At 47.3% G+C, this 20061-nt stretch overlaps 1 protein-coding gene across 1 annotated transcript in view; it reads right to left on the bottom strand.

Annotated features, from left to right (window-relative positions):
* The window catches only part of AATF (apoptosis antagonizing transcription factor), a 63171-nt gene that overhangs the window by 29547 nt on the left and 13563 nt on the right, over window positions 1–20061 (bottom strand). The window contains exons 5-8 of the mRNA XM_080982989.1: window positions 6521–6635; window positions 5030–5237; window positions 3772–3936; window positions 2924–3007 (exon numbers count right to left, since the gene is read on the bottom strand). Of these exons, the coding sequence (XP_080839115.1) occupies window positions 2924–3007; window positions 3772–3936; window positions 5030–5237; window positions 6521–6635 (572 nt within the window). The remainder of the gene's footprint in view (window positions 1–2923; window positions 3008–3771; window positions 3937–5029; window positions 5238–6520; window positions 6636–20061) is intronic.

Raw genomic sequence — 20061 nt, 5'->3', positions numbered from 1 at the left:
CCTAGAGGTCCCGGGCCCTAAGGAAGTCAGATTAGCCGCAACCAGAGCCAGGGCCTTGTCAACACTGGCTCCGGCCTGGTGGAATGCTCTGTCTCATGAGACCAGGGCCCTGCAGGATCTGATTTCTTTCCGCAGGGCCTATAAGACAGAGTTGTTCCACCTGGCCATTGGCTTGGAATCAACTTGATTCCCTCCCCCTCTTTCTTTTTTCCTTTCTCCTTCTGCGATGGAACTCCTATTTGGGGACTTCCCTGGCTTTTTTCTGGCCCATGTAGGACCAGTCTGAATAGGTAGCCTCGGTGAAGACGTTTTCATCCCCAAAAAAGTTTTTGATTTGAGTTTCCACTGAAATGAGGCTGCATTTTAATGTTTTAATGTTGTGTTTTAATCTTGTTTTTTAAGTTGTATTTCAATCAATTGTTTTTATATTTGGTGTTAGCCGCCCTGAGCCCAGTCTTGGCTGGGGAGGGCGGGGTAAAAATAAAATTTTATTATTATTATTATTATTATTATTATTATTATTATTATTTTCTTCCCCTCCAACCCCTCATTCCCCAGAAGCAGCTTCCCAGCTCTGGCTCACACCCCTAACAAATAAAAAAGGAAGGTCCTTTATGAAGCCACTTTTAAGTGGGAGGCTGGCAGAACACAGACGCATCCGCTCCCCGACTCGCCTCTCAGGCTTGTCGTTGAAAAAGTCTCCAGGTCCAATTTCTTTGCCAAATCCTACTGAACAGGAGGAAAATGAGCCAGGTCAGTGGAAGAGGTACGGCTACACGGAGCCTGTCAAGGTGGCCTAGCATTCCCACAATTACTTGGGACACAATGAAGTGGTAATCTTTTAACAGATCATCTCCCCCAGGAAGCATATTGAGGGTTGGAAGGGAGGGAGAGAAGCTGGCGGGGGGGGGGGGTTGTGAAGCAAAAAGAAGCAGAAGAAGAAGCAGAAGCAGAAGAAGAAGAAGAAGAAGAAGAAGAAGAAGAAGAAGAAGAAGAAAAGAAAAACGAAGGTGTATTTCTCAGCTGAGCAGATGTCTTGAGCGTGATGTACGAGGCACGGATAAGCTGTCGCAGCCCGCTGCCAAATCCAGGGAAGTGATTGAAGCCCCCATGCTTCCCAAGGACCGTATTTAGAGACAGTAGGGTAGCCAGGAGTCAGGACCAGCCCCTGCTGAGTTGCCAGATGTTGGCAGCACCTGGAAAACGTCCTCCTCTTCCCCCCCCGCCTCTCCCTCTTGCTCTCTGTTCAAGCAGGTGCAGCCTAACAGCAGCAAGTCTAAGCGACGAATGTGTGATATGTAAGTCATCCCCAAAGGCAGTTCCTCCCTCCTTTTGTATAGAGTCACCCACCATTTGCACACTCATCGTTTGCACACCCACCATTCATGGCTCCTTTCTCCGCGCCCACTGCCCTCTCCTCGCACTTCGGGAAATGGCCAACCACACACAAAGCAGAGCCTGGCAGCTCCATTTGCCTGAAAGTCAGGCGCTCCCATTCCCTTCCAAGACCTCTATTCGTTTTAATTTAGATTAACCCTGGCACCCTGATTAACTGAGGAGGGGGCAAAGTACCCCTGCCAAATACTCCCAATTTCTTGTCTCACCCCAGTGCTGTTCCAGAGGGCCCCTAAATCCCCCGTAGTACTTGCATAGCTGAAAAGCCCTATTACAGAAAGAGAATTCTGCCTGCCCTTCTCTGTCTCCATCCTACTATGTTTATCTCTCTCTTTCTTTTACTCCTTCCTCTCTCTGTGTATGCTACATGATGTATGCTCTCTCATATGTATGCTCTCTCTGTGTATGCTCTCTCATATGCTACATGATTTATTTAAAGGATTTATAAAGCACCCACCATTTGAAAACCATCCTGGCAGTGTACCAAAAAAAGACACAAAAATACAAATTTACAACAGTAAGAACAGATTAAGTCCATCTGTAAAGCCAACGGGAACAATATCCAACAAAGCTACCCCTGAAAAAGCCTGGTTCATTATCACCATTATTATTATTATTATTATTATTAGGCCTTAAGGAGATGCCTTTCAAAGAAAAAAGAAAAAAAGGACTGTTGGTATTATCCTATATGGCTACAAGCTGTGAAATTGAGAACTTCGTTGCTGGGGCTGCGGTGTGTGTGTGTCATTTATAGCATGTAAAGCAGGGGTGGGGATACTCAAGCACAAAAACTTTGCCCAGGCCACGCTACTCACTGGCCCCGCTTTCTTCGCCCTAAAGGTATAGGTAAAGGGACCCCTGACCATTAGGTCCAGTCATGGCCGACTCTGGGGTTGCAGCACTCATCTCGCTTTATTGGCCGAAGGAGCCACGGTACAGCTTCTGGGTCATATGGCCAGCATGACTAAGCCGCTTCTGGAGAACCAGAGCAGCGCACGGAAACGCCATTTACCTTCCCGCCAGAGCGGTACCTATTTATCTACTTGCACTTTGACGTGCTTTCGAACTGCTAGGTGGGCAGGAGCAGGGACTGAGCAACGGGATCTCACCCCATTGCGGGGATTCGAACCGCCAACCTTCTGATTGGCAAGTCCTAGGCTCTGTGGTTTAACCCACAGCGCCAGCCGCGTCCCTTTTTCTGCCCTACTCTAGCGATAACGCCGCTTGCTTGCCTCAAGGGAGAGCAGTGTGTCTGGGCACACCCACTTTTGCCATGAGTATGTGCTCCACCAAAGGCTGCACATGATGGAATGCAACTACAAAAGTCCCCCCCACAATTCCTTTTACAAAGGAGCTCCCCGTGGAAAAAGGAACGGTGCTATCTCCCAGGGGGTGGTGGGCCCGAGATAGCTGTTCATTTACAAGCATGAAAAGCGGAGCACATATGGGCAAAGACACACAGGGGAAGGTGCTTGCAACTTTTTCTGCTCGGCTTAAAAGTTTCCGCCCCCTGCCACAAGGCCCCCACCTGATGGTAGAAGTCGTCATCATCAAAGATCTCCTCGTCCAGGTCTTTGAGGTGCGCGTTGGATGTTGTTGGCGGAAGGGCCTCCTAGTAAGGCAAGAGAAAAATCATGAAGACTCTCTGGGCTTGAATCTGGGCTCAAGAGGCTGCTTTCTCAGTGGGCCCTGTGACCACAGAGCTGCTGAGAAGCCACGACGACATACCCCAACTTGGCTTTATAAAATAAACTCAAAGAGGCTTAATGATGTGGGTTTAGGAACCTGCGGTCCCTCCAGGTGTTGCTGGACTACAACTCCCATCATCTCCAACCGCTGGTCACACCGGCTGGGGCTGATGGGAGTTGGGAGTCTTCTCATCAAAATCTGGAGGGCCACAGGATCCCCATATCTGGTTCAGGGGACCAGGACCTAGTGCCCCCAAGCCTGTTCTCTCTCCCCTACTCTGTGGAGCCATTGCCTCACCAATTTCCCAGTGGGGGTTCCCCAGTGGCAAGCTATGACAGGGTCCCCAACAGAAATCTAAGAAACTGTGGAAATACCCATCGTCACTTTGGTGCTTAAAATCCCCAAACCGCAGCTTACTCATTTATTAAATTTGTTCTCCATCCAAAAGAGGAACCCAAAGTTGCTCAGGGAATATAGCCTATGGCAAGTCAAAGACCTTTTGCTAGCTTTGCTTGCAAACCTTAACAATCTTTTCACTCCACTGCGTTACAAAATTCCTTCTCGGCCTGCCTTCTTCCAGCGATCTTCTCAAAACAAGAAAGGTGCCTTGCTCTCAAACTGCAGCAGCCAAACTGTTTCCTTCCTCACTGCCCCCTCCCCGAGCACCCACCCAAATCTCCAACTTACCGCCTGTCCTTGCAAAGTCACTGGCAACGGCTCAGGGGCTGGCTGCAGCTTCCCCAGCACCCTGTAGGCTGACCGCTTGGTCCTCGTCCGCCGGAGCAACCTCTCTCGGTCCATCAAGATGTGATCGATCTGGGTCAGGATGGAACGCTCAAAGGCACCAAAACCCTGGAGGGACATTAACCAAGGTCAGACAAATGCAGGGAAAACCATCTTCCATTCCCCTGCCCCAATCTTTCTGTGCTAGTGGATAAGCTGGAAAGTATTTCCTATGTGAGTGAGTCTTTAACTTGTGATTTCAGCTGTCCTTCTCCAAAAGATGGCTGGACCAGAGAGCATTTTCAGTTCCCTCCAATTAGTTAACCCTCCTTCCTAAATTGTCAGCCAAGGATTTTCCCAGAGGCATCTGAAGGAGCGTCTCCACCTCCATCGTTCAGCCCGGACACTAAGGTCCAGCTCCAAGGAGGGTCTTCTGGTGGTTCCCTCCCTGCAAGAAGTGAGGTTACAGGGAACCAGGCAGAGGGCCTTCTTGGTAGTGGCGCCCACCCTGCGGAACGCCCTCCCATCAGATGTCAAGGAAATAAAGAACTATCTGACTTTTAGAAGACATCTGAAGGCAGCCCTGTTTAGGGAAGTTTTTATTGTTTGATGTTTTATCGTGCTTTTTATATTCCGTTGGGAGTCACCCAGAGTGGTTGGGGAGGCCCGGCCAGATGGGCAGGGTAAGAACAGCGGACTCGTAATCTGGTGAACCGGGTTCGATTCCCTGCTCCTCCACATGCAGCTGCTGGGTGACCTTGGGCCAGTCACACTTCTCTGAAGTCTCTCAGCCTCACTCACCTCACAGAGTGTTTGTTGTGGGGGAGGAGGGGAAAGGAGATTGTTAGCCGCTTTGAGACTCCTTAGGGTAGTGATATAGCAGGATATCAAATCCAAACTCTTCTTCTTCTTCTTACTATTACTATTTTCAATTTCTTGATGCAGGTGCTATTATGTATGTATGTATGTATGTACGTATGTAACAATGCATTGAACTTGTATACCGCCTTTCACCTACAGAACTCAGGGCAGTTCACAATGCATTTTTACACGCACGCTCCTGTTTATGTAGCTTTTTCTTTCCCTTTTAGGTTTTCAAAGTGGGGATCTGCACAAGGTGTGGCTTTCCCTGACAATGGGATCTTAGCACTGCAAGGAAGCCACCAGTCACACATGACTGATGACCTGCACCCACCCCCCAAAAGAGAGGAGCGCCTCTTGCCTTCCCCAGCTTCCCAGAAGCCAGCTTGGTCCTATCATGCCACTTTTGCAGCGTGCTGTTCCGATAGGACCGGAAGTCGGCAAACCGCTTGGCCGCGAACTCTGGGTAATCGTCCATTCCCAGCTTCCGCTTGCGTGGCCTCTTCTTCTCCTTGTCTCCCGTCTCAGCTTGGTCATCGTTGTCATCGCCGCTTGGGATCTCCTCGTTGCTAAAAAAATAAATAAAGCAAGATCAAGAATGTGTAACTCCTAACTCAACACATTTATTTATTTAGCAAAATACCACTATATGATTTGAAGGGGATGGGGATGGGGGACGACCTCTAAGTGGCTTACAACAAATATAAAACATTGAAATTATCTTTTTAAAAACAGGTTAAAAAACAAGTATTTAAACATATCCAGAAGGTGATGAAAAGCAACATTGGCTTAAGAGGGATAAAACACATATGACATCTACACATCTGGATGGGCTTTCCTAAACAGAAATGTTTTAAGCAGGCGCCAGAAACAGCAAAGATGCTTGCCTAATGTCAACAGGCAGGGAGTGTTCGTGCTGCCACAGCAAAAAGTTGAATTCTCACCAGTGTGGAATGATTACTCTGTGGGACCCATAGCCGTGCCAGTTCTGCAGACCCAAGGAGCTGAACCGGCACATATGGGGTAAAGCAATCCTGCAAGGAAACTGGTCCCAACCTGTTAATGGTTCGGTAGCAACACAGCACCCTTGTTCCGAAGTCTTCCCCAGATGAGAGCAGCCAACTGACGAGTGCTCTCAGAGCCCCCCCAAACCTCATCTTCCTTTATGACAGTTCTGGGTGAGTCCCTAACTGCTGGGTTCTCCCCCTGGGACTTACTTGGCAAATCTCCTTTCCCCCCTCCTTCAACACCTACTCCCATAAAGGAGGAAAAGTTACAGCTTTTGGAATGTGCTCTTGAACTGAGATCATAATGCCTCTTGCATGCCTGGGTGCAGAGACGCATAGGGGCAGGGTGGGGCAGAATGCAAAAAACCTAATTATTATCATTTTATTTATAAAATTTGCATGCAGTCGGGGTCATCTGAAGATCACAAGGCCGTTCACAACATAAACATACAAAATGAGAACACAAAACACATAATAAAAACCTCTTTAACTTTTCCAGGGGTGGAGCGTAGCTTATTGTACAGCTGTCAGTTCCAGAACCAATCGCTTCACCCACTTTTTGCCCTCCGACTGATATGGAACTTGGGAACAAAGGAAGCTGGTCTATAACAAGGCAGGCCACTGGTCCATCTACCTCAGTACTGTCTACACTGGCCGGCAGCAACTCCCGAGGTTTAAGACAGGGGTCTTTCCCAGCCCTAACTGGAGAGGCCAGGGACTGAACCCGAGACCGGCAGATTCTCTACCCACTAAGCTATAGGCCTTTTCCCCTCTCCAGCCAGAGGGATAAGCTTCCCCAGCCTCATCCCTGAGGTCGACCGAACTGCCATTGTTTTTGCATTTACCTGTCCTCTTTCCCTTGCTCTCCATCTACCAGATGTCTCGTGCCCGAGTACTGGTGCAAAAGCTCGTCCTGGAGATCCACCAGGGTCCTCAGCAAAGCCTTGAGGGCTTTGTGATCTGCAGAACAAAATGGAAATGGCATTTAATGTTTCCCAAAGAGTCACTACCAGAAAAGCTTCAAAGACAGGAGATTTGGGGGGCTGGGGGTGGAGAGAGAGAATAATCGAGGACCTTGCAGGCAGCAGGTGGGGCAGCAGTTCTGACACGTCCACACCCCCCCATGTGACTTCTCCGATGGCAGCAGGAAGACCATGCTATTTGCCATTGCACTTTTAAGTTCTTCGTCCGGGAAGAAAACGAATGAACAAACAATGGGAATAAATTTGCACATCTTTGCACTCTGGCCGCAAAGAGTTTTCTGCAGAATCCAGAACGGTGAATGCGGTGAAGAATTAAGACATGCAAAGGGTGCTAGCAAAGTCGCTTGAATAACGCAGAGGGAGCCCAGAGGGGAAAGAAATCCCGGTTAATGCTTCACGGAGCAAAACCAAACAAGAATAGCGCACCGTTCGAGAAGAAATAAACAGAGAGATTTTGCCTTTCAGGGGCCTGCCTTTTTGAGAGAAGAGTTAGGTGCAACTAAACCTGCCTCAACTAGACACCCAAGCAGAGCATGTGTTACCTCCACAAAGATCATGTCACTCTGGCTAGTTGCTAAGCAACACCTCTGCCCCTCCCACCCACCTTGGGAGAACAGAATTAACTCTTAAGTTGCAAACGAAATGATCCCTTCTGTTGAACTCCCAACAAAGGGAAGGTGAGAAAGAGTCCTAGGAAAGGGGTGCGGAACTGAAGGACCTTCACCTTCTGCTGAACTACAACTCCCATCATTCCTGGCCACTGGAGGATGATGGGAACTGGAGTTTGACTACACCTGTGAGGGCCACCGGTTCCCCACCACTGCTCTTAGGGGGAGGGAGTGGGAATGTAGGAAGCTGCCTTAAACCAGCTCAGACTACCTGCCCATCTAGTCCAGGGTTTCCCAATCTTGGGTCTCCAGCTGTTTTTTTCGACTGCAACTCCCATCATACCTAGCTAGCAGGACCAGTGATCAGAGATGATGGGAACCGTAGTCCAACAACAGCTGGAGACCCAACCTTGGGAAACACTGATCTAGTCCAATACTGGCTATTCTGACCAGCAGCAGCTGTCCAGGGCTTCAGGGAAAGGCAGGTGTATCCTATCACCTCCTGCAGGAGCCTTTTAAGCCAGAGACGCCGGGGGCTTAGCTTGGAGCCCTCTGCATGCAAAGGGGGCAATTGGCCACTAAGGTACCACTCCTCTCAACCTGCCTTAATTCAGGGTTGAGGAACCTCAGGCTTTGGAGGGTGGAACCAATGTGGCCCTGAAGTCTCCTCAATTCGGCCCTGGGGATCCTGCTAAGGTCGCATCCCTCACTGGCCTGGCTTCAAACTCTCCTCTGGTGATTTTACCTGGCTGGGAAAAGCACCCTTGAACCGAGATAAACTACCTCTTGCTTGGCTAGATGGAGACTGTTGTGTGTCTGGCCATTAACATTATTTTATATCCCATTGGTCTTCTTTCCAAAGGAGTCCAGGGCAGCAAAAGCATAACTAAAACTAGATCACTAGAAACCCTATAAAAGCTGCTTAAATGGATGAACGAAGTCTCGTAACCGATGATTTCAGGGTTGCCGGAAACATGGATCTCTCAGCCATCCTAAGGCTGGGTGAACCAGAATGCCTTTTGAATTCCACTGAAAAGTCAATAATGAGAGAGATGCGTGTCGCGAGGGAGGGCATTCTACAAGCAGGTGGAACCACCACCACGAAGGCCCTGCTGCGGGTCAGCGCCAACCATGCAATACACAGTGGTGGTTGACACCAACAAGGTCACACCTGCCAATCACAGAGTCTTGATGACTGATGTGGCCCTCAGAACATTGCCATGACGGAATGCACACCTTGGGGGGAAAAGGGCTCCCCGTGCCTGCCTTAAGGGTCAAGTAGGGACACATATCCCCTAACATTACATAAATATTTGTGTGCAGGGGTGGAAATAGGCTGGCTGTTTGGTTTTTCTTAATGCTTAAAATCATGGGTAGGCCAACTAAGGCCCGGGGGCCAGATCTGGCCCAATCACCTTCTAAATCCGGCCCGCGGATGGTCCGGGAATCAGCCTGTTTTTACATGAGTAGGATGTGTCCTTTTATTTTAATCTCTGGGTTATTTGTGGGGCCTGCCTGGTGTTTTTACATGAGCAGAATGTGTGCTTTTATTTAAAATGCATCTCTGGATTATTTGTGGGGCATAGGAATTCATTATTTTTTTTCAAAGTATAGTCCGGCCCCCCACAAGGTCTGAGGGACAGTGGACTGGCCCCCTGCTGAAAAAGTTTGCTGACCCCTGCTTAAAATCCACAAGGCTGCTTGTAAGCCCGTATTTTTGGACTGGGGAGTGGGAGGAAAGCTCCTCTTTTCTCACCCACCCAGCCACCCCCCACCTTCAGCTTGCCATCTTGTTAAAAAATGGGGGTGGGCCCCCAAACCCATTTACAGCAAATGGGGGCTTACGCGGTGGCGAGGGAGGAAGCACAAAAGGAGCCATCGTATCACCCTGTGTGACAAGTGGCAGGCAGGCAAGAGAACAAAGCGAAGATAAGGTGGGGAATTATTTCACCATCAAGCACATTACACATGTTTATTCCTGAATGGCGAGGAGCGCCGCAAGATATATGACGGCGGGGAGAGAGGAGAGGAGCGGCGGCCGCCCGGGGAGGGGGGTGGTGGAAAGGGGGTCACATCCGCTGCAGCTGACACTCAACATATGCAAAAGAGACGGCAACAGAGGTTATTATATTTGGGTCTGAGAGACACTGCCTGAAAAGGCTCAGAGAGAAAGAGAAAGAGAGAGAGAGAGAGAGAGAGAGAGAGAGAGAGAGAGGGAACAGAGGTGCAAAAGAAATACAAGTTGAGGAGAAATTCACCATCCCATACAAACTGTTCGCTTGGATAAATTAATTTTTTTTAAGCAAAACTGAAATAAATAACTGTGTGTGTCCCGTGCACCCTGCAAGGTGGGGTTTCCCTGTAAGAAAATGAATAAAGCAAGCATCCCTTCACACACCCCACAAAAGAAGTAAACGAGGGCATAACTTTAATTCTGCTTACCTGGGAATAAGTCCTATTGAAGAGGGCTTACCTCTGGAGCAGGTACCCTACATTTAAAGCATATTTAGCCCCCCCCCCCCCCCGGAATCCTGGCAATTGTGGTTCATTAAGGGTGATGGGAATTGTATCCCTGGCTCCCATGATTCTTTGAAGAGTAATTGTGGGCTTTAAATGTGTGTTGGGTGTGTTTTAAATGAGTGGCTCTGTCCCTGGTGAGGCTTACGTTGTGACTGGGAAAATGCTCCCATGTAAAACTTTCTGACTTAACTGTTGAGTAAGCAAGCACAAGACCGTGCTATAAGCAACTGACAAAAGGGGGGGGGGTCGAATCATTTAGCCCCAGTTTAGCTTACTAAGAATAATAACAATAACACAGTTAAATAGCTTTGAAGTCTCTATTTGGTCACTTACTTGCTGTGGGACTGTGTCCAATGTTTGTACAACTCAGAAGAGACCCATTGAAATGTATGGTCATGACTATACCTAGATGCACAGGGATGTATTAAACTAAGTTCTACTCAGTGCTGACCCATTGGAGTTAATGGACCTATGATAGACAAGTGCATTAATTTCAGTGGGTCTACTCTGAGCTTGACTAAGATTGGATACAATCTATAGGTAGTGGTCAACAAGAGTACTACTCAGAGTAGACCCAATGAAGTTAAATTGACATGACTTACCTTGGTTCATTTCAGCGGGTCAACCCTGAGAAAGACATAGCTGAATATAACTATAATTTTTAATCTGTAGTTTTATTTTATAACGCATATTGTTTAACTGCTGACTATATTTCAAAGGCAGGGACGCGGGTGGCGCTGTGGGTAAAACCTCAGCGCCTAGGACTTGCCGATCACATGGTCGGCGGTTCAAATCCCCACGGCGGGGTGCGCTCCCGTCGTTCGGTCCCAGCGCCTGCCAACCTAGCAGTTCGAAAGCACCCCCGGGTGCAAGTAGATAAATAGGGACCGCTTACCAGCGGGAAGGTAAACGGCGTTCCGTGTGCTGCGCTGGCTCGCCAGATGCAGCTTGTCACGCTGGCCACGTGACCCCGAAGTGTCTGCGGACAGCGCTGGCTCCCGGCCTCTAGAGTGAGATGAGCGCACAACCCTAGAGTCTGGCAAGACTGGCCCGTACGGGCAGGGGTACCTTTACCTTTATATTTCAAAGAGGGTGAGGCCAACTTGTTTTTAACTTTCTGACCTATAATTAATAATTTTACTGTTAACTGCTATATATTTTGGAAAGTTGTTTGTGTGCTATGAATTTGGACACTCTTAAAATATCATAACCAGATTGTGCATGATGGTTCCTGAGATCAAATAGCAGGCTTTCATCTATGTTTAGATATAGCTAGAAGCCATTCTGAACAAAGATGGCTGACGGAAGCATTCCAAACAGTGATGATTTGAACCACAGATCTCAAAACTTCACTGACTTTTTGCTTCCCTTAATTCCTAAGCAATGCATCCATAACTATCAGGACCAGTGGACAGAGATGATGGGAATTGTAGTCCCAAAACATCTGGAGGGCCAGTGTTTGCCTATGCCTGATATACAAAATATACTGCATGCATTCACACACACGGCAGCCCTCAAGAAGCAACCCTCCGCATGCAACCCTAACCCACCCTGACAACAGCGATTTTGCTCAAGTTAAATGCTGGACCAGATGGGCCTTTAGCCTGACAAAGCAGGCTCTTAACCCCTGGCATCTCCAAGCAGGGCTGGGTATGTCAACGGTCTGAAATCCTCAATAGCCATGGCCAATCGGGATACTGGCCTGGATGGACCAATGGCCTAACTCAATATAAGGCAGCTTCCTATGTGCCTACTTAATCCAACCCTTCTTCATTCAGAGCCATGAGGACTTGAATCTATTTTTTGGTGAAGATGGCAGAGCACGACCTGTTTTGCACCCAAAAGGTCCCAGGTTCAATCCCTGCCATCTCCAGGTGGGGCTGAGTGTGTCTGAAACCCTGCAGAGCTGCTGCCAGTCAGTGCAGACAACACAGAGCTAGATGGACCAATGGCCAGAAGTTTCCTTCAGCCACTGCTGGGTTGGTGATAATTCAACACCTTAGCAAAGGGAAGGGCCTGGATGTCGTTCGACTCCAGGCTCCCATCAGCCCCAGCCAGCATGGCCGGTGGTCAGGGATGATGGGAGTTGTAGTCTAGAGGGCACCAACGGCTTCCCCCATCCATGCTTATGTGCTCAGCTGCTCAGTGTACACGAACACAGCTGCAAAATATTGCAGGCACAGAATTATTACAAATATACAGACCAACATGAATATATATTCTCTCCTCCTGAAACCCCCCGCCCCAACTCAAGACAAGTTATTACGGTGAAACCAAGAGTGTACGTCACTTTTCCCTGTCCAGTTTGGACATTTAGGATTAAGAGGGACTACTCTCGTTTCTTTTCACAGACAGCTCTGAGACCGGAGTTAAACCGTAGGTCAAACGCAACGCTCGATACGTTGGCCCAAGAACAATACTTCTCATTCAAACCCATAAGCTAGGACGCCCCCCCCCCGGTTCCTGCACCGTCTCCCCGCCTGCCCCCCCTCCCCAGCCTACCCCAGGCGCTAGGCTAGTCATCCCCAGCAATTAATCCCCCAAGAAACACGTTTGATTAAATCTTTTCAAGCAAATCCTTTGCTTTGCTTTTGTTAGTTCACTTCTTGTCAACATCTATTAAAATATGCCTTTAATTCTCCCACAATCTTAAAAAACACTGATTCCACTGTCTTCAACTTTAATCAACTGTATGGCTGGCATTTTTCATTTCATAATAATGCACTGGTTGGAATTCAAGAGGCAGGCTCAACATCAATCATTCCGCAAGAATTTTTCCACTGCAATAAATATGCAAATGAGCAAAAGCCAGTCAGTCGTATTTCAGGCCCGACTTGCTAGTGTTTTAAAAAAAAGGGGGGGGGGGAGAGAGACACAAATTTATTAATTGCCGTTGGCCAGCGGAATCCTATTACTTTGGGCATTGATTACAAAGCTGTGTGAGTGATTATCGTGCAACTCGCGGGCTATCCAGGCATGAGGAAAAATTATTAAAGCAAGGGAGAGATTATCAACTCAGAATAACAATAAGCTTTAACATTTTAAGGCCTCTAACTTTGGCAACAAAGAAGTTACGCCACTGCTCCGTTGCGTCACCATCCCCTAAAGTTGGGCAGTGGCCTGTAGGAGAGTCAGCGTCGTCCTCCCAGCCGCCATTATCCGCCAGATTTAGCGCAGAAAGGTTGGCATTTGAAGCATGGCCGTTCACAGAGGAAGCGGGGGGGACGTGTGTGTGTGGCGTTCCTCCTTCCCTCCCCCTCCGGATGAACCATAATCCCCATATTCCATTTAAAAACAAGATTTAAGTTTCTAGTATATTTATAGAACCTACAGCGATTAAAGAGGCAAAGTGTAGCAGCCATGATTATTCTAACTTTTTGTGAGAAATTAGCGTGCGCTCAACCTTTGCCCCCGCTCCCTGACAACCCAGAAAAATTCCTGCAAACATTTTTGGGGGTACGGGTTATCAGGCGAAGGCTGTAGCTGAAGCACCTGCTCAGCATGCAGGTCCCAGCTTCAATCTCCAGGCAGGGCCGGCAGAGAGACTCCTGCCCAAAACCCCAGAGAGCTGCTGCCAGTCAGTGTAGGCAATGCTAAGTTAGACGGGCCATTGGTCTGACTCATTGTAAGACAACTTCCTGTGCTTTCCAGGTTCGATTCAAGGTGCTCTCACTTCACGTTTTAAAGCAGGCATCCCCAAACTCAGCCCTCCAGATGTTTTGGGACTACAACTCCCATCATCCCTAGCTAACAGGTCCAGTGGTCAGGGATGGTGGGAATTGTAGTCCCAAAACACCTGGAGGGTCAAGTTTCGGGGTGCCTGCTTTAAAGCTTTAAAAGGCAAGGGGCCTAAATATTTGCAGGAATGCCTTCTTTCCTATCAACCTTCCTGTTTTTTAAGGTCAACAGGTAATACCCTCTTTGTGGTTCGTATGTGGGATGAAGCACATGGCTTGGGGAAGGGTCTTTTCAACAGCAGCTGCTCTCGCATGTGGAACTCCCTCCCTACTAAACTACACCTGGCTCCACCTCTTTATATAGTTTGAGGTAGGCAGCTAAGATGCAACCTTTTTCAGCAGCTGTTTGAAGGAAGAGAGGACTGATTTAGAGAAATATTAGCGGCGGCTGCCATCAGTTAATTCAGCAATTGTTTGAGAGTTGCTGTGAATGATCTCATGGGACAGAAGCGGTCAGGCAGTCCTTAAGGCCTGAGTTGTTCAGGGCTTTGTATATCAATATAAGAACTTGCACAAGGGCGGGTAGTTTAGCAGATGTTTCAGTAGAGGCATCACCTGCCCCTCAGCGCTCTAGCGCTAAGCTAGCTCTAGCTCGTGAACCAGGCCCAAGGGCAGCCCCACGCAAAGCGCACTGCAGTAGTCTAGCCCCAAGATTTCATTTAAAATATTTCTTCAGAGCAAAAACCCTCCCAGGGCATGCATAATATCTGAAAGACGGTCTCCTTCGCTACAGACCTTCTCAGGTGTGAGATGAGCAGAAGGTAACCTCTTGGTGGTTCCTCCACCCTCAGATGCTTGGGGAGGGCAGGAGAAGGCATTGCTGTGGCACCCCCAATCTCCCTCCCCACAGAGATGCATCTGGTAGCTTCATAGTATAGCTTTTGGTGAATGCTGAAGACGCATCTCTTTACCCTGGCTTCCGACACTCGAGGTGCTGGGAAGCCCAGCCAGATGGGCAGGGTGTAAATAATAATAATAATAATAATAATAATAATAATAATAATAATAATAATATAAGACCCATTTTATTTTGGTGATTTTAAGTTGTTTAAAGCTGTTATTAATACTGTGTTTTAATGTTGCAACTCTCCCTGCAACCTTAGGGTGAAGGGTGGGTAATACAGTGGTACCTCGGTTCTCAAAATGTCTCTGTTGAAGAATGTTTCAGAACCCGAACGCCAAAAACCTGGAAGTAAATGCTTCCGTTTTCAAAGGGCCTCGGAAGTCGAATGGCTTCCGCTGCGTGTTTTTTCAATTTTCTCAACTGCATTTGCAGCCAGTCCTTTGCGCCTTGGTTTTCGAACGTTTCAGAACTCGGACGGTCTTCCATAAGATATTACGTTAAGAGAACCGAGGTACCACTGTAAATAATAATAAACAAAACTTTTTAAAAGAAAAGCTAAGATGCTATTCCCAATTTTCTGCAAGCGCCTATTAAAAAAAATTGACAGATTTCTCAAGAAATTCATTTTATGCTTATTAAAAAGAAGGCCCCACCCTCCAATGTCTTGCTGTTCCAATTCCCGACATGCTCCTGCTCCCATCCCACAAAAGTAGTGTTGCTGCAGAGTGCCAGATTTCTCTCCCCGTCCCCCAGAAAAAACAAACCCTACTTGTTACAAGATTAAATGATTTATATATTGTTTAAATAACTAGGATTCCCAGCTGTTTCCCCAACAGCATGAAGTACAGGCTTCCAGCTCTAGCAGTGATTGAAACAGTGCCTGCTGAAGATTAGCTATAAATAAAATAGCTTGAACTGTAAACAGAGGGGAGGGAGGGAGGGAGAGAGTTGGTAATTAGCAGTCAGATCCTGCAAGGTGCCAGGGTTAATTAAAAAAAGAAAAAGTGCAAAATTATGGCTTGAAAGCAGCAGGACCATAGGAAGCTGCTTTATACCATGCCAGATTATTTGACCATCAAGTACAGTAGTGTCTACTCAGATTGGCAGCGGCAGCGGCGGCTCTTTCAGGGTTTCAAGCAGAGAAAGGTCTTTCCCAGAAACTAGAAATCCCTACAACTGGACAGGTCGGGGATTGAGCCCAGGTCCTTCTACATCAAAAGAGGGGAACCTATTGCCTCCTCGCCCAGATGTTGATGAACTATAACTCCCACCATTCCCGGACAAGGACCATGTCTGCTGGCGCTAATGGGAGTTGCAGTTCCCATTTCTCTACATGCAGATCACATACTCCCGGTGGAGATTGGAGACTAGGGCGAATGGGCACTAAGCTCAGTCTGCCGCCCTCCACAAGCCCCCATCCTCAACAGCTTTAATTAAAACCAATCAGGTCCATCATAGGCTCTGCCTCCCGCCCTACCACGACAAAGGCTATCTATCGGCCAACAACACTGAGTGCTCTACCACCCATCCATTTGTTTTGTTTTTAGATCTCACTTTATTGCTCCAAGCAGCTCTCAAAACTAGCTTACAACAGATTCCCCACAGTAAAAGTGACATTGACGTCTGGTAGCAGAAACCTGTGCTAGAAACTCCGGTGATATGAGCTAATTGCTAAATGCCACCTTGAACATAGGTTAGGGTTGCTGCAACGGAATGTCTAAGCAGCTTAATTTTTTGGCAGTGAAATTTATTTTTTCCCTACTCTTTTTCATCTCATTTCTATACCTCATTATATTATAAAAAATACTTTTTCATAATAAATTCATTTGTTTGGTTTTTCAGATTAAAATTTCACAGTCACACGCCCAACATCCAACATAAAAACAAGATCCCAAGGAATCTCTTGGACTTCCTCCTCCACTTTGTGGGTCCTATTGTTAATCATTTCTTCCTGCATCTTTTATAATAATCCAAATATTTTACCTCTCCATTGTGTCCAAAATTCACCATTAAACTACAAGTGATATTCCAATCCTACTAACGATTTTAACTGTTTACAATGGTATTTAAGATAAGTTATATTTTTCCCCATTCCTTATTAAAATTACTACTATTTTTCTTTTCATTTCTATACTTCTCTCTATATATATCTCAAAGTGGTTTACAACACATTAAAACATCAAATGAAACAATCAAGAATAAAATAAATTCAAGCTTCAAGGGAAATATTTCAGATCCTTCTCTAAGTGACATTTGGCTTTCCCCGTATTTATTTACCTACTTAATTTATACAGCTGCCCCATAGCAGAAGTACTCTAGGAAGCCTATGTGTGGTGTAGTTGATTAGAGCATTGGACTAGGACAGGAATAGGCAACCTCAGACCTCCAGATGTTTTGAGATTACAATTCCCATCATCCCTGACCCCTAGTCCTGTTAGCTAGGGGTGATGGGTGTTGTAGTCCCAAAACATCTGGAGGGCAGAGTTTGCCTGTGCCTGGACTAGGACCTAGGAGATCAGAGTTCACATCCCCACTCAGTCATGAAGCTCACTGGGTGACCTTGGGCCACTCACCTTCTCTTAGCCTACCTCACAGGGTCATTGTAGGGATTAACTGAGGAGGGGGGTGAGCCATGTAAACCTTGGAGAAAAAGGTGAGATATACCGTACTTTTCTCTCTATAACACGCAGATTTCTTCTCCTAAAAAGTAAGGGGAAATGTCTGTGCGTGTTATTGAGCGAATGTGTGGTCCCTGGAGCCGACCCTCCCGAGCGCAGGAGCAAAAAATCAGGCAAAAATCCAATCGGGCGCATCAGGGAGAAGGGAGCTCCGTGAGAGAGGAAGCTGTTGCTTTCCTGCATTCTGCCTCAGGTACTTACTGCCCACCCTCTTCTGTTTCGGTTGCTGTTTGCTCAAACGGAACAAAGAGCAGGCAAATCCCCTCCCCTCCAGGCAACCCCTCCCCGCCAGGCAAGCAGAGGGGAAAGGAAAGGATTGCGTCCTTCCTTCTAACTCCTCTCCGTGCTCCGGTGCTGCTGCGTCCAGGGAAGCATTTTACTGCGTCCAGGGAAGCATTTTAGGGACTCGCAGGCAGCCGGAAAACATGCAGGTGGGAGAGAGAGAGGGAGGGCTGGCTTTGGTGGGTGTGTGGGGGGAAACTTTTGCCTTCCTTTCCTCCCTCCCGTTAAACCCCTCTCCTGCATTCTTAGCCAGCTGCTTCTCCGCACACCCCTCTCGTGCTCCTTGTCCCTTTTGTGTTTTTCCTTCCCTCCCCACTTAAAACGTGGTTACAAAGCACGGATCCACATGGATCCTCAGGATCTTTGCATTGGGTCACCCCAAATTCACCATCAGATCACATTACATGTCCATGGCTACAGCCTGCACCAAAAAAATCACGCACCCACTGTTGCCTGGGGCTGCAATGGTGCAAAAACGTGGTTACAAAGCATGGATCCACATGGATCCTCAGGATCTTTGCATTGGGTCACCCCAAATTCACCATCAGATCACATAGCATGTCCATGGCTATAGCCTGCACCAAAAAAATCACGCACCCACTGTTGCCTGGGGCTGCAATGGTGCAAAAACATGGTTACAAAGCACAGATCCACAGGGATTCTCAGGATTTTTGCATTGGGCTACCCCAAACTCACCATCAGATCACATGTCTGGGGCCACAGCATGAGGCACAAAAATGATACATCCACTGTTTCATTCAGAATTTTTCCCCCTTGTTTTCCTCCTCTAAAAACGATGTGCGTGTTATTGTCAGGTGCGTGTTATAGAGCGAAAAATACGGTAAATGCAATCAATAAGCTTACTTGCTTAAGAAAGCTGGAGGGGAGATCTGGCATCCCGAGATCTCCATTTGGTCACAATTCAACCTTGGACAGTCACAAAATGCACCTGGAGAATTCTAACACTGGCAGGAACATAAATAGTTAAGTTTTGTATATTTTTTTAATTTATTGGATTAATACCATTACTAATTGCTGGAAAAGTTAGGACAGCTGGGTGTTTTTTGCCACCAGTCCCGGCTGTTTAAATTCCTTTGCACCCCAATAATGGCAGGCTTCATCTTTTCTAGCTCCAACTGATTAGATAAGTTGGTATAAAATTATATTTGCTATTTATATACCGTATTTTTTGCACCATAACACTCACTTTTTTCCTCCTAGAAAGTAAGGGGAAATGTCTGTGCGTGTTATGGAGGGTATGCCTATGGGTGGCATGCCTACGGATTTTCCTCCTCTAAAAACTGCGTGCGTGTTATGGTCGGGTGCGTGTTCTAGAGCGAAAAATACGGTATATATCTATATATGATATTCCTTTAGCACTACAGCCTCGAACCTGACATTACTTGAGAATTCTAAGAAACCAAAGAATCTGTGCCGTTTTGAAACCAAGGGTTAAAATTGGAGCAGTTTTCAAAAGGTTCGGTTTGCCATCTTGATTTTTTAAAAATGGTATCCAACTGTACCCAAACATAAGAGGAAAACCTGCTCCTTGACCTCAGGAACCATCATGCAAAATTTGGTTGTGATATCTTAAGAGGTGTCCAAATGCATAAAGAACAGACAAATAATTCTCCAAAATAGCAGATTATATCTAACTAGCGGGACTTGCCCAGCACTGCCTGGGAATTTGTAGAAAACAAACAAAAAGTGATTTTTAAACAAATAGCGTAATTTAGGCCTGTCACACCAAAACCTCAGCAAAGTCACGCCAGAGTCTGCCATCTTGATTCAAAATGGTGCCAGGTGTCCAAAAGCAAGGGAGTTGTCAGCAAAGAGGTCAAAGGCACAGGGACAATCTGGGAAGCTGGTGGTCCCTTGCTCCGTATCTGTTTTAACCGCATGTAAACCCTTTCCTCCAAGTTGAGTTGCACCCAAACTTCCTCCTCCCTCACCACAAAAGGAGACCACTCAGGATGAGCTGAAGCCCCTTCATTTTTAAAAGTACACTCTCCCTGGGCTAAAGGCTGCAGGAGACGTGGGCAGAAATTTCAAAGCAACGGTTGCCACAAGCCATTGATGTTGCTCTGATCTGGTCTTTGGCCAAGGTGAGATGGAGAGGGCTGGAACGAAGGATAAAGATGGCTCCCACCACCACCACTAGCCCCAATTTGTATAAGAAAAGACAATCAGATTGGCAGCTGAATCGCAATTTAATACTGGCAATGGGGTGGTATTCTTCAATGCACTCAAGAACAGCGGGCTAGCTTAAAGAATATAGAGGGCAGGTCATCTGGCACACACACAGCTCTGCCCTTCATCTCCTTGCTGCCACCTCCCACAAATTGCTGCCCAAGGCACCTGCCCCATTCTGCGCAACAGTAGGGCCGGCTTTATGAAAGCTCCAGGTAAGTGAAACGTTGTGCCCCATCAAATCTTTAAGCACACACACTCACCCTGTTACTCCTTCCCTAGCCAACAGTGCCCAAGGCAAGTCCTTACCCTGGATCAGAGGTAGGCGATCTCAAGCCAGGAGAGGGAACGCATCCCTCCAGGCCAGGGGTCAGCAAACTTTTCCAGCAGGGGGCCGGTCCACTGTCCCTCAGACCTTGTGGGGGGCCGGACTATATTTTGAAGGGGGGAAAATGAACAAATTCCTATGCCCCACAAATAACCCAGAGATGCATTTTAAATAAAAGCACACATTCTACTCATGTAAAAACATGCTGGCGATTGG

The sequence above is a fragment of the Podarcis pityusensis genome (assembly GCF_964106645.2).
Source record: "Podarcis pityusensis genome assembly, chromosome: 15".
Taxonomy (NCBI): Eukaryota; Metazoa; Chordata; class Lepidosauria; order Squamata; family Lacertidae; genus Podarcis; species Podarcis pityusensis.
The sequence above is the reverse complement of the archived record's forward strand: the minus strand, read 5'-3'. Positions and strand labels throughout refer to the sequence as shown.